Raw genomic sequence first — 12,368 nt, 5'->3', positions numbered from 1 at the left:
AAGGATAATATATTAAATATGAACAAGTAAACCTAAAATATAAATTCTGTTATAACAGAATTTATATTTTAGGTTTACTTGTTCATATTTAATATATTATCCTTTGTATATATTTAATATATTATCCTTTTTGTTTTTTGCATTTCACCTCTGCTCTAGTGTGTTTCCTTCTAATAAACCTGGAACTGCATACTAAATATTGTTGGCTCTGTGACAAATTGCTTGTTTTGTTCCTAGATTCTTCAATGCGGATGGCCTGCTGCACCCCAGCAGAGTTGGAGCGAACCTCCTGTCAGACAACATCTCCAAGATGCTATTGACCATAAGACTAGTAAGTCAAATATCAAACATACACTAGTGTTTAAAAGTTTGAAGTTGATAAAATTTTTAATGTTTTGGAAAGAATTATCTTCTGCTCACCTCTGCAGTAATTATTTGATTAAAAATAAGTAAAAAGAGTAATATTGTGAAATATTATTACAATTTAAAATAGCTGTGTTTTATGTGAGTACATTGTAAACTGTAATTTATTTCAGCATCATTACTCCAGTCTTCAGTGTCACATGATCCTTCAGAAATCATTCCAATATGCTGATTTGCTGCTCAGGAAACTTGTTATCAGTGTTGAAACAGTTGTGCTGCTTCATATTTTTGTGGAAACCGTGATACATTTTATTTTTCAGGATTCACAGATGAATAGAAAGTTCAAAAGACCAGCATTTATTTGAAACAAAAATCTTTACGCATGATTTTGATCATTGAATTCACAGTGTTACTGTTTTACTGTAATTTGATCCAATAAATTGAGCCGTGGTGAGCATAAGAGATTTCTTTTAAAGGCATAAAACATCATACATACACCAAACTCTTGAATGGTTGTGTAAATTACAGTTATGATGTTCCTCCCACTTAAATTTTATTAAAATGTATTAAATGATACTCTGGCATATGTAGTCCATTCTATAGAGACTGTGTCTGTTCCCCAAATACTGAGAACAAATCATATGTTTATTAAGGGATCTAGAAACATTCTGCATACTCTTTCAGTTTAAACCTAGATAAAAAACACTCATTTTTAGCCAAGCATTCACAAAACGCATGTCATAACCTTGTACTCCATTGATGAAATAGTAAAAAGTGCTTATGATCATTTTTTGCCTGAAATATTATGAACAGCAGCTATGCTAATCTTTCTCCCTTTGCCTTCCTGTATCTCCAAATGTCCATCCCAGGGTTATTAGAAACTACACATCACCAGGAATTATGTGGACTTCAGATGATGCCAATACTCAAAAAGACCTTAGATGATGGCAACTATAGATGAACATACAAACTACCGCCACTGCAACAGACCAGGAAGTCGAACACTGGGTTAAAAGATGGCTGCAGCTTGCCAGAGATGGGATGGAGGCCAGGAGAGAAGATTTAAAGGTGCATTATGTAATATTGACAGCCTGCGGTTGAACTGGGTGCTGCAAACATTCTATATCTGCAAACACAATATTTTAATGCTTTAATATTGTCAAAAATACATAATGCACCTTTAAGATGTTGTCTTCTCCTGTCTCCAGGTTGTTGGTATCGGACTGCTTTTTGGCTCTGACCCTCGCTTGCCCCTGACCTTGTGTCTGAATTCCCCTCTGGATTGACGTTTTCTTTGGACTGCTTTCTGGTTTTGACCCCTGCCTGTTTCATGGACTCCCCTTTTGCCCTGCTCATGGTTAGTTAGCACACCTCCATTCTCCCCAATCGGCACTGCTCTAGCCAACTGCGTAAACACCCACCATTAAAAAAAACAAACAAAGCGGGAGAGAGTGTGTGTGATTATGGCGTCTGCAGGGTCAGATCGATAGTCAGGCAAATTAATACTAACGAAAAAATTATGTAATATGAGATTACTTCGGCTTCGAAATGACAGACACCAAACAAAAAAGGTAATGTTAATTTGCAAGAGCTGTGTCACAACACATATCAACCTTATCGGTTCTGCTTTCAGTACTGGAGAGTAAAAGATACATTACTAGATATTTCAAATTAGAATCTGTTGGGGAGATAAAATGTGCAAGATAATGTATATGTACTAATAAAACAAGTTTATAATGCATGTTGGCTATTCCCAATTCAGAAGACTGCACACACAGCCTGTGTCTCTGAATGCTTCTCATACTCGCTCCTCTCTGCCGCATCTCACGGAGGATCCGTTTACACTTGCCGTACATACACAGCCTGTTTCGTAATGCTCGTTTATACTCGGTAAACTCCACACCACAAGCCTCTACGAGCACATCTGGCAATATGGACAAGGCTTGATGCACGGCCGCAACCTGTGTCAACTCACGCCTGTCTCCGTATTTAACACAAATGTAAATTCAGTTTAACTGCTTTGCTAATTTCACTTGGAAGAAATGAAACATTCAGCACATTTTCCACTTGTTCTTAAAATCCCAAATACTTAAAAACTAATAAATCATCCTATTCCTGTGAAATTCAGTAATTAAGTAAATTCTGTAAAAGTAGTAATACCATTATAATATTCCCTGTTGAAAAAAACAATAGAACCCCTCCCAAAACACAATAGAAAATTTTATGGATTTAAGGGTTATAATGGGAATTATATTGGTTTTAATGTAAACTATAATGGTGTCTACTGGTATTTGATGGATTCTATTGGTGGGATGTAAACTGGCAGATGGGAAACAATAGAACAGTAATTCCTATAGGAATAATGCCCAAAACACACTACAAAAAGGAATTTTGTAATTGTTTTTGAAAAAACCATAAGAATTTCTGTGATGGTTTCTATTGTTTTTTTCAGCAGGGTAACGAAACCCATACTGTGCTGCACACTATTGACAATATTAAGCTAAAGCTTGACTTTGCAAAATTAAAATCACAAATCAAATCGCAATATCTGTCAAAAAAAATTGCAATTAAGATATTTTCTCCAAATCGCACAGCCCTAATATGTTATGTGATATACATGTCATGTGTATATGTTGTCTTTCATTTACTAACTGCTTGTTTTCTTTAAAAAAAAAACTAACACTAGCTTCTCTAATCTTTTTGTATTTCTATCTATTTGTTTTGTTTTTTTATTATACAATTAACAAAAGTAAAAAAAGGCCTCTAAAACTAGCTTGCTCTACGCTTTTTCTATTCTATGTTTTCTTTTTATTTATGTCATTTAAAAAAAAACCTTGCTACATGTACTGTGTTTAGCTAACTGAGACTTGTTAAAACACTTGCATATCATTGATCTTTTGTTGATTTTGATTGCTTCCATTGTCCTCAGCCATTTGTGAGATGCGGCCCAGATCCGGTCCAGTTGTGGCTGACTTCTGTCAGCCAGACTGGGCCAGAAATTGCCTGTGCCATTTGTGAGATGCGGCCCAGATCCGGTTCAGTTGTGGCTGATTCTGTCAGTCAAAACTGGGCCAGAAATTGCCCTTGCCATTTGTGAGATGCGGCCCAGATCCAGTCCAGTTGTGGCTGACTTCTGTCAGTCAAAACTGGGCCAGAAATGGCCCTTGCCATTTGTGAAAAGTGGCCCAGATCCGGTTCAGTTGTGGCTGACTTCTGTGAGCCAGACTCAGGTTGAGTCATCGCTGTCATTCCACACGGTATGTGGGCCAGAAGAATGTGGGAGATGTGGGCCAGAACTGGGCCAGATATAATTTGCTATCTGGGTAGCGATATCGCTAGTAAGCTGTGAAAGCTGAGACTTTATATGAAATCAAAGTTTAAATGAATTCTTAAGTTTTAACTTTTATATTGTAGTTTATATCATAAAGTAAATGGTGTAATGAGCACAATATGTACAGTGAGCACTTTGACAAGACAATGCCAGACTGTCAGGATTAGGGATGGAGCTAAATCATCTCTTTAATTTCACTAATGTTACTTATTTACAAAGAGTAAGTTTATCATCACTTGATTATAAGGATTTCATAGTTTATCATAAATCTGTGGACTTATTATATATATATTTTTTTCCTTTTTAGCCAATTGCAAACAGGACAACGCAAGCCTTAAGGAACGCTGAAGAAAGCCTGTTCTCTGCATTTCCAAGAGAGTAGGCTATACTTCCACAGCCTAATGTTGTATTAGTACTAGTTAAAACCCAGAATAGCCCTGAATGAATGGCCAGAATTACCCTGGTCATATTCTAACCACACAATCTCTCCCCCCTTACTTGTTTCTTACTTTGTTTAATAATTATTACACAATACTATTATAAAACTACATTTCATGATTATTTATGTTACTTTATAATTTACTATTAATTTATTCTTCATTATTGTCTATTCTGTATTATTCCACCCTTGATATTACATATTCTACTTGCTATTATTCATCTATTGTTATTCATTTATTTATTATGGTATTACATAACCAATTTATTATATTATAAATCTATTATGTACTGTTGTACTCGCTTTTTATATTATTCACTTTACTACAACTTGTACTACATATACTTTTTAATATTACATGTCACTTTTACTGTGCACTGTATCAGTGCATAATTTTACCACTGTAACTAAGTTTTACTGGATCCATAAAGGATTATCAGTTGCATTTGTTATTGTTTGTTGTGGAGTTTATCTGTATAGAGTACTATCAAAATAAAAAGCAGACTACCAAGAGTGTCACTTTTTGATTTGTATTCGCTGGTTTTATTCAATTTTCTCAATGATGGTTAATTATTAGTGCTTAAAGATGTATTATTTTGATTTTCCTCCAGTATTTCAAAGGGAATGAGCTGTGTTCTGACCTGAAGCACAAGAAAAGCTAAAATGTTGGAGCTGAAGACAGAGAAAACATTGAAACAACTTAATATAATTTAATGTACATTCAAATTACAAAACATGTATATGTCACAGTTATACTACATTAACATTAGAATTGTAAACCAAAAAATCAATCAAATCAACAAGTGTGAGTTTTCACAATTTCTTACGAACCGAACTAAATAACTGGAGGCAGTTATTTTTAACTCCATGTAGCTCACAAACCTCTGAAAACGGTTGATAAATGTAAACGTTATCGTGTTTTTATCCAGAAAAAAACGCAGCTCCTCCGTTTACCTCCATTTATTTTTAAGGCAGTCTTGTCTTCACAAACATGGCGGACGCGTTGACGTATCGCTGCAACGGCTCAAAGCGGCCAATGAGGCGTCTATGTATTTATTAAGTCTATGGTGTGAAAGAGCCTTAACTCAGCCGAACGCACAAGCGCTCTTCTTCGTGAGCATTTGAGTGTGCAGTCAAAAACTAGCCTAGTTTTCATCTGCTGTGAAAAACTAAGCTCAGAATCGATTCGAGAATCACAATGCATTCCGATAATCTCAGAAGCGATCCACGAAATGCGATACATCGATTTATTGTCCTAGCCCTACAACTCACTGTGCTCTTTCTTTGCCTCTTCAATATATTTTGCTTCATGATGGCTTTTATATACCTGTGCAGAGTTCATCTTTTGTGACCAGAGAGCATGTTTGTAAACTTCATATACCCGTGATCTAATCCCGATTTAATGTATACTGAATGTCATGTTTGTTGTTACTCTCCCTTTGCATGTACATACAGTATATGGGTGATTGTGTGGACCAACTTTTGTAACAAATATAAATCCTTGCTAAATGAATCTCTGCGTTCACATGCTAAATATGATAGAATATATATTATTTGTTTTGATTTTTCCTTTTTTATAGTGCAACAGTCTGTACACTGGTTTACTTTTGTACTGTGTATAAAGAATTCCTTGTTTCTGTGTGGCATGCGTGTGCTGAAAAACTGCAAGGCCTACACAATATTGAAAGAATTTGGGTTTATCAGCATATATGAGATGTTAACCTCTGTAGAATAGAATATCTCTATAGCGATGTTACAATTGCTCAGACTGTGTGTCACACTGAGAGAAGTTTAAAACACACACACACGTGACCCTGGACCACAAAACCAGTCAGAAGGGTCAATTTTTCCAAATTGAGATTTATACATAATCTGAAAGCTGAATAAATAAGATCTCCATTGATGTATGGTTTGTTAGAATATGACAATATTTGGCCAAGATACAACTGGAATCTGAGGGAGCAATAAAAATCAAAATATTGAGAAAATCGCTTTTAAAGTTTCCAAACAAATTTCTTAGCAATGCATATTACTAATCAAAAATTAAGTTTTAATATATTTACAGTAGGAAATTTACAAAATATCTCCATGGAACATGATCTTTACTTAATATCCTAATGATTTTTGGCATAAAAGAAAAATCTATAATTTTGACCCATAGAATGTATTATTTTTGGCTATTGCTACAAATATACCCCAGCGCTTTAAGACTGGTTTTGTGGTGCTGCTTGAAAGTTTGTGAACCCCTTGCAGAATCTGTGAAAATATGAGAAATTTCAACAAAATAAGAGAGATCATAGAAAACGCATGTTATTTTTTATTTAGTACTGTCCGGAGTAAGATATTTTACATAAAAGATGTTTACATTTAGTCCACAAGACAAAAAAAATAGCTGAAATTATTAAAATAACCCCATTCAAAAGTCTGGGAACCCTTGGTTCTTAATACTGTGTGTGGTTACCTGGATGATCTACGACTGTTTTTTTGTTTTGTGATGGTTGTTCACGAGTCCCTTGTTTGTTCTGAACAGTTAAAATCCTCAATATCCTGCAGATTCTTCAGTTTTCCAGCATCTTTTTATTATTTGAACCCTTTCCAGCAGTGACTGTATGATTTTGAGATCCATCTTTTCACACTGAGGACAACTGAGGGACTCAAACACAACTATTAAAAAAGGTTCAAACATTCACTGATGCTCCAGAAGGAAACACGATGCATTAAGAGAAAACTTTTTGAATTTGAAGATCAAGGTAAATTGTACTCAATTTGTCTTCTGGGAAACATGCAAGTATCTTCAGTTGCTTCCGAAGGCCAGTACTAAATGGGGGGGAAAAAAAGTTTCTACAAAATAATAAAAATTGGGACATCTTCATCCTGTTCAAAAGTTTTCAAAAAGTTATTTCTCTTAATGCATCGTTTTTCCTTCTGGAGCATCAGTGAATGTTTGAACCTTTTTTAATAGCGGTGTTTGAGTTCCTCAATTGTCCTCAGTGTGAAAAGATGGATCTCAGTTTAACTGTTCAGAACAAACAAGGGACTCATGAACTACCATCACAAAACAAAAAAACAGTCGTAGATCATCCAGGTAACCACACACAGTATTAAGAACCAAGGGTTCCCAAACTTTTGAATGGGGTTATTTTAATAATTTCAGCTATTTTTTTTTTGTCTTGTGGACTAAATGTAAACATCTTTTATGTAAAATATCTTACTCCGGACAGTACTAAATAAAAAATAACATGCATTTTCTATGATCTCTCTTATTTTGTTGAAATTTCTCATATTTTCACAGATTCTGCAAGGGGTTCACAAACTTTCAAGCAGCACTGTATAAACACTGGATTAAAATGCTTTGATAAAATACCTTATCACAACCTCTGACTAAAGTCTTTCTGTAAAGTCAGAAAGCCAGTGATATATCTTAAGAGCTGAATGAGAAAGTGTACTAGAAAATTCATATTAACACAGGGATCCAAGTCCTGAAGGGGCATGAACCCAACTGCATTTGTTCATATTTCCTTACAACATAGTTTGTCCTTCTTTCTGAATCTCTTGGTCGTATTGACTTCCTTTTCAATCTATTTTTTTTTAATATTCCTAAAAAAAAAAAAAAAAACTAGGTTTTAAACTTTCAAGGTTTTAAATAGATTAGTCATTTTAGGTCTACATGCAGTTTTTTGCAAGTACACTTGAAACGTGTACTGGTTGCTTGAAAAATTAAAATAACTCCTCATAAAACCAGGTTTTGGATTTTTATAATGTAAAGACTGACAGAGAATATAACAGGCAACATAAGATAAATACAATTAGAACTCAAATGTAATATTTAAAACTTTAATAGACGATATATTTGGGTAAAACACCATTAACTGTTTTCCCGTTTACAACATACTGTCTTGTCATGCATTAACACACTGAAGCATGTGCGCCATCAAATATGAATCTGAAGCGCTGCATGTTTGCTGTTTCTAAACGAAATACAATTTTAAATATTCAATGATTATGGTAAATTAACAAAACTGAAATTATCTGAGATGTAATTTGTGATGTTATGGCAAAAACTCGCGCAAAAGAGTAGTTTCTGACCGTTTTTTTTAATCTTGTACATAACATTGTAGGCTATTCGTTTTGTCAATTTAATTGTACACATCACTAACGTACATTATTGTGGACTGACCAAATATGTGGGACCGCACGAAAGATTTAATACAATTTTCGGTCTCAAATTACCTTCGGATGGCAAAGGCTGAAGAGGGTATTAGCTACCACAGAGATGCTGTTTACAGTAAGACAGAGCAACGATTTGACGTGTACAACAGAAATAAAACATATTGATTCAGCACGACTGAGACTGGTTTAGTCCTGGACCTTTACTTTTGGGGGTTTGGAGTAATAACTCGTTATTCTCGGCTCTCAGTCTCTCCACCTCAGTCTCTAGTTCCCGCAGGCGCAGAGCGCCGGTGCCGTCAGCCGGGGACTCGGGGTTTCTCCGGCCGTGACGAAGCCAGTTGTTCTCCTCCTCTAACCGTGACATACACTTCTCTAGCTCAAGGTATTCCCTAACCAGTTCTTGCTTAGACATATTTTGGAGAGTCTCGACGTGGTACCGCTCATAGGTCTCAGAAAAGTCTCTCTGCAAAAACTCTCCGCTTGCGTGGCCGGGTCTGCCCATACCGTCGCTGCCTCCGCCACCGCCCCCCTCCTCCTCGTCCTCATCTTCGCCCTCAAAATTCTCATCTTCGCTGGCCGTGTCATCGGAGCGGATCGCCCCGGATTTTCTGGCGCCCAGCTCCGTGTTGAGGTCAGGTTCTTCGCGGTCGTGCTCCTCCATCAGAAACTGGGTGGTGTTATATGGGGCAACGGGCAGACCTTTGGCGAACATTTCGGCGCGCACTCGCGACGCACGGGCGGTCTCGCGTTCATCTAGCTCTTTCTTCTCCTCCCAGGTTAATTTGAAGTAAGGCTTCCAGCGGCGCTTCTTCTTGGAGGGTCGCCGCCGGTGTTTCTTCTTGCCCTGGCGGCCATCTGACAGCCCCTCGTTGTTTACTCTCGTGCAACCAGATTCTCTCTTATTATTCGTTTTGTCCACAGGAAACCCGTCATCACTTGCTGCGTCGCCAGCCTTGGGCTCCGGATCACTCCTATCCTGGCCGCGGCACATAGGATGCGCATCTCCAGACACCAAACCCGGACAGATCTCCAACTGGTTTCTTTGCACTTGTTTCGAGGAGACGACTCTTGTCAGACCATCCCTCTGCCGCCCTCTGCTGTCATCCTCCGGTGCAGCTTCTTCTTTAATAAGCTCCATAACTGTACACTCCCACCTGAAGGAGATACAAGTTTGTGATCAGTGAGATGAGTGACACCCTCCAAAACTGAGGTATGAATATAAATCAGGTTCATAAACGCTGTCATTTAAAACAATTCACCAAAACACTGAGGAAAAAATGGAAATGCTTTTTCTAAAAGTGAACGAACATTTTAACATAAACAGCATTAACAAACTCGCATAAGTTAAGTTTGAGTTACCTCACCGTTCAACTCCAATCTCGTGTTTGAGTTATTACGCTAAGATCGTTAATGTGAACTCTTTCCGTTCCCTCTACTATTGACTTGGTTTCTTGACGAGTACGAAAACATTTCCCTCCAGCGCAATCTCCAATTCGCTTCTGATATGGAGAAGAGTGGGGCTTGTGAATTTATTACCTCCCCCACGTAAAGGCGCATGCGGACAGTCCTCCAGGTTTTTCCTGCTTTGTGGGACTTGAAGTCCCGCTAGGCATTTGCACGCAGCAATCTCTGCCATAAAACCTCCATTACCCACAATCCAACAATTGTTTTCGGGCCTGAGCGGGCTACGCCTACTCGCAATTTTCACTGGATAGAATTTTTTTGTGCGTTCGCTGTCCAATCGAAGCATTCTGATTGGTAGCTTTCATTGTCAATCACAAAGAAAGCTGTCCCGGTCGCTCTAGTGGACGCTACCAAGCATGTCCGAAGCGGGTAGAAACATCCGCCCCATTCTACGATGCATTAAACGTTCACATATTTACAAAGAAATAACTCTACAAATTATGTTGACGCCGCATTGCATTTACAAAGCACACGTTGTAGTATACAATATCGCGTTTGGTTATTTTGCATCTCTACCCTAACAATTAAACACACACCCTGAGCCCTTGTGAGGATTGATCACCCCTCAAGCAAAAAAGTAGTTCTCATTTCAAGCAGTATGTTCTCAATTGAAAGTGAATTGTAACGTATGTATCCACGATGATAACAAACTTAGATGTAATAATTACTGAAGTATTTTCCCTTGTTAAAGTGAAACGTCGCAACATAAAGTAAACGTCCTTGGGTTGTTTCTTGCATTGAGTAACAACGATGAAGCGATTGTTTAGTAACCTGATTGTTCGCTAGCTAGCTAGCAGGATAATGGAGTTTAGATTAAGTAGCACAAGCAAACTGGTTAAAACTGAGACTAGCCATATAACGTTAAACCATTTTACCTGCATTTCACATATAGACATTTACATACTCGGAATTTCCTGTAGTCTCCGCTAGATATTTTATTATGGAGTGACTAGCTAGCTGGCAAAGCTTTCTTGTATTGGAGAGATTAATAGATTTACGCCTTCACGCTATTATCAGTTGTTTTAGAAGACAGCAATGCATTGTCTCTTCTCATTTATAAATGGAAATGCTTAGGTTTGAAAATTTAAAACCCGTTTCTTGACTTTCCCAGAAATGAACTCGTGCTAGGGAAGTTAGCTTGCTCCCTTGCATCTGTTAAACGAACCAATGCGAAACAAAACAAAACAAATGGCCTGTTCGATATCATTTTTTTAACATTACTTTTTTTTAAATTCTTAGACCATTTTGTCGAAAAAGAATAAAAGCACAAATCCTAACATATCAGTGCTAAGAAATGGTCATACAATTACATACTGAAGGCATTTACAAAACAGACTTTGAAGGGCCAGAAAGAACTGTTTTTGTCACGATTATGTTGTTGTGGACAACAATCATACAAAGAATCGAAGAGTCCCGATACTTGGTTTAATTCCACTGTTGTCGATGGGGCTGTACATAAGTTTTACCTAGATGAATGCACCTAAAATGAAACGATAGCAGTCCCTGAAGAGATTGATTTTAGTTTAATTTACTCCCCTAGATATTAAACGAATCTAGTACCCATTCAACCTCATTCTGAGTTGCAGCTGCACAAAGTAAACAACCCAGCAAACACAAGTGCTGTCTGTGAACAACTGCTTTAAAATGGCACAATATGCTGTTGCTGGTTGCCACGTGAAGGCTCCTGTAGTTAATTAAGGCTTTTTTAAAGATTGTATAACTGACTAAAAAAAGTATGCAAAGTGCTTGGCATCCTGCAAGTAAGATCAGCAGGACTTTATCCTTTGTTAATTTATAATTAATTTTAATTTATGCATTTAGCAGATGCTTTTATCCAAAGCAACTTACAGTGCATTGAGGCTATACATTTTTTACCAGTACGCGTGTTCCCTGGGAATCGAACCCACGACCTTTTGTGCTGCTAACGCAATGCTCTATGGAAGCATATAGGAAGCAAAATTCAAATACAATATGCAATATGAATCCGTGTATCATTCGATCATTAGTTTTTTTATTTAATATTAAAAGTAGAAAAATGAGAAAACAGCTCCTTTTTCGTTTTTCTCCAAAAAAGTTTTTTCGTTCATGGGTGGAAAAATGAATAAACAGCTTGAATATTTGATTTCTACATGTGGGCAGGAATTAAACGCCCCTTTCTGCTGATTGGTTAGGCGAAGATCTAACCATGCCATCATCAGTTCTTCTGCAGTATCACACAGCAGAATAATAGTCCTCCGCTGCTGCAGTTGTATGGATTCTTAATGCATCATCAAACAAACAGTCAAATGAATAGCTCGACACAACTCGTACTGGGGAAGAGTCTAGACAGGGCTTTCTTCTGTGTAGATATAAATTCTATTCTTTGCATCAGCTGGGCATAGCAAGGTATGATATGACAGCTGTCGTAGCCTACCCTGCTCTCCCAGTAAGTCTGTTTGTTTAATTAAGAAATTAATTAATTTGTTTCAAAATAAATATTTTAAACACTAAGACAAAAAGGAAAGAATAATAAATTGGCTTGGGTTGACCTATGTTCACGCAAGAACTGTCATTCTGACTGACAACCGGAGAACAACAGATATTAAATAGCCTACTGTTAGA

General features: G+C 37.1%; 1 protein-coding gene across 2 annotated transcripts; it reads right to left on the bottom strand.

The window, feature by feature from the left end:
• Nucleotides 1-8,229: 8,229 nt before the first annotated feature.
• Nucleotides 8,230-9,820, bottom strand: hexim1 (HEXIM P-TEFb complex subunit 1). 2 transcript variants are annotated; one of them, XM_016246115.1, is made up of 2 exons: nt 9,663-9,820; nt 8,230-9,457 (listed from the first exon to the last, which is right to left on the bottom strand). In XM_016246115.1, the coding sequence occupies exon 2, from the start codon at nt 9,439-9,441 to the stop codon at nt 8,470-8,472; it is 972 nt and encodes a 323-aa protein (XP_016101601.1). In that variant the 5' UTR covers nt 9,442-9,457; nt 9,663-9,820; the 3' UTR covers nt 8,230-8,469. The 2 variants fall into 2 exon arrangements, with proteins under 2 accessions (XP_016101601.1, XP_016101600.1); XM_016246114.1 differs by having other exon boundaries at nt 9,668-9,820.
• Nucleotides 9,821-12,368: the final 2,548 nt, after the last annotated feature.

The sequence above is a fragment of the Sinocyclocheilus grahami genome, unplaced genomic scaffold (genome assembly GCF_001515645.1).
Source record: "Sinocyclocheilus grahami isolate Dianchi unplaced genomic scaffold, SAMN03320097.WGS_v1.1 scaffold785.1, whole genome shotgun sequence".
NCBI classification, from domain to species: Eukaryota; Metazoa; Chordata; class Actinopteri; order Cypriniformes; family Cyprinidae; genus Sinocyclocheilus; species Sinocyclocheilus grahami.
This window is presented reverse-complemented; position numbering and strand designations above follow the sequence as displayed.

Bases quoted from the DNA above. Each gene is read 5' to 3' on its own strand.
- hexim1 (XM_016246115.1), bottom strand. From the start codon at position 9,441: ATGGAGCTTATTAAAGAAGAAGCTGCACCGGAGGATGACAGCAGAGGG.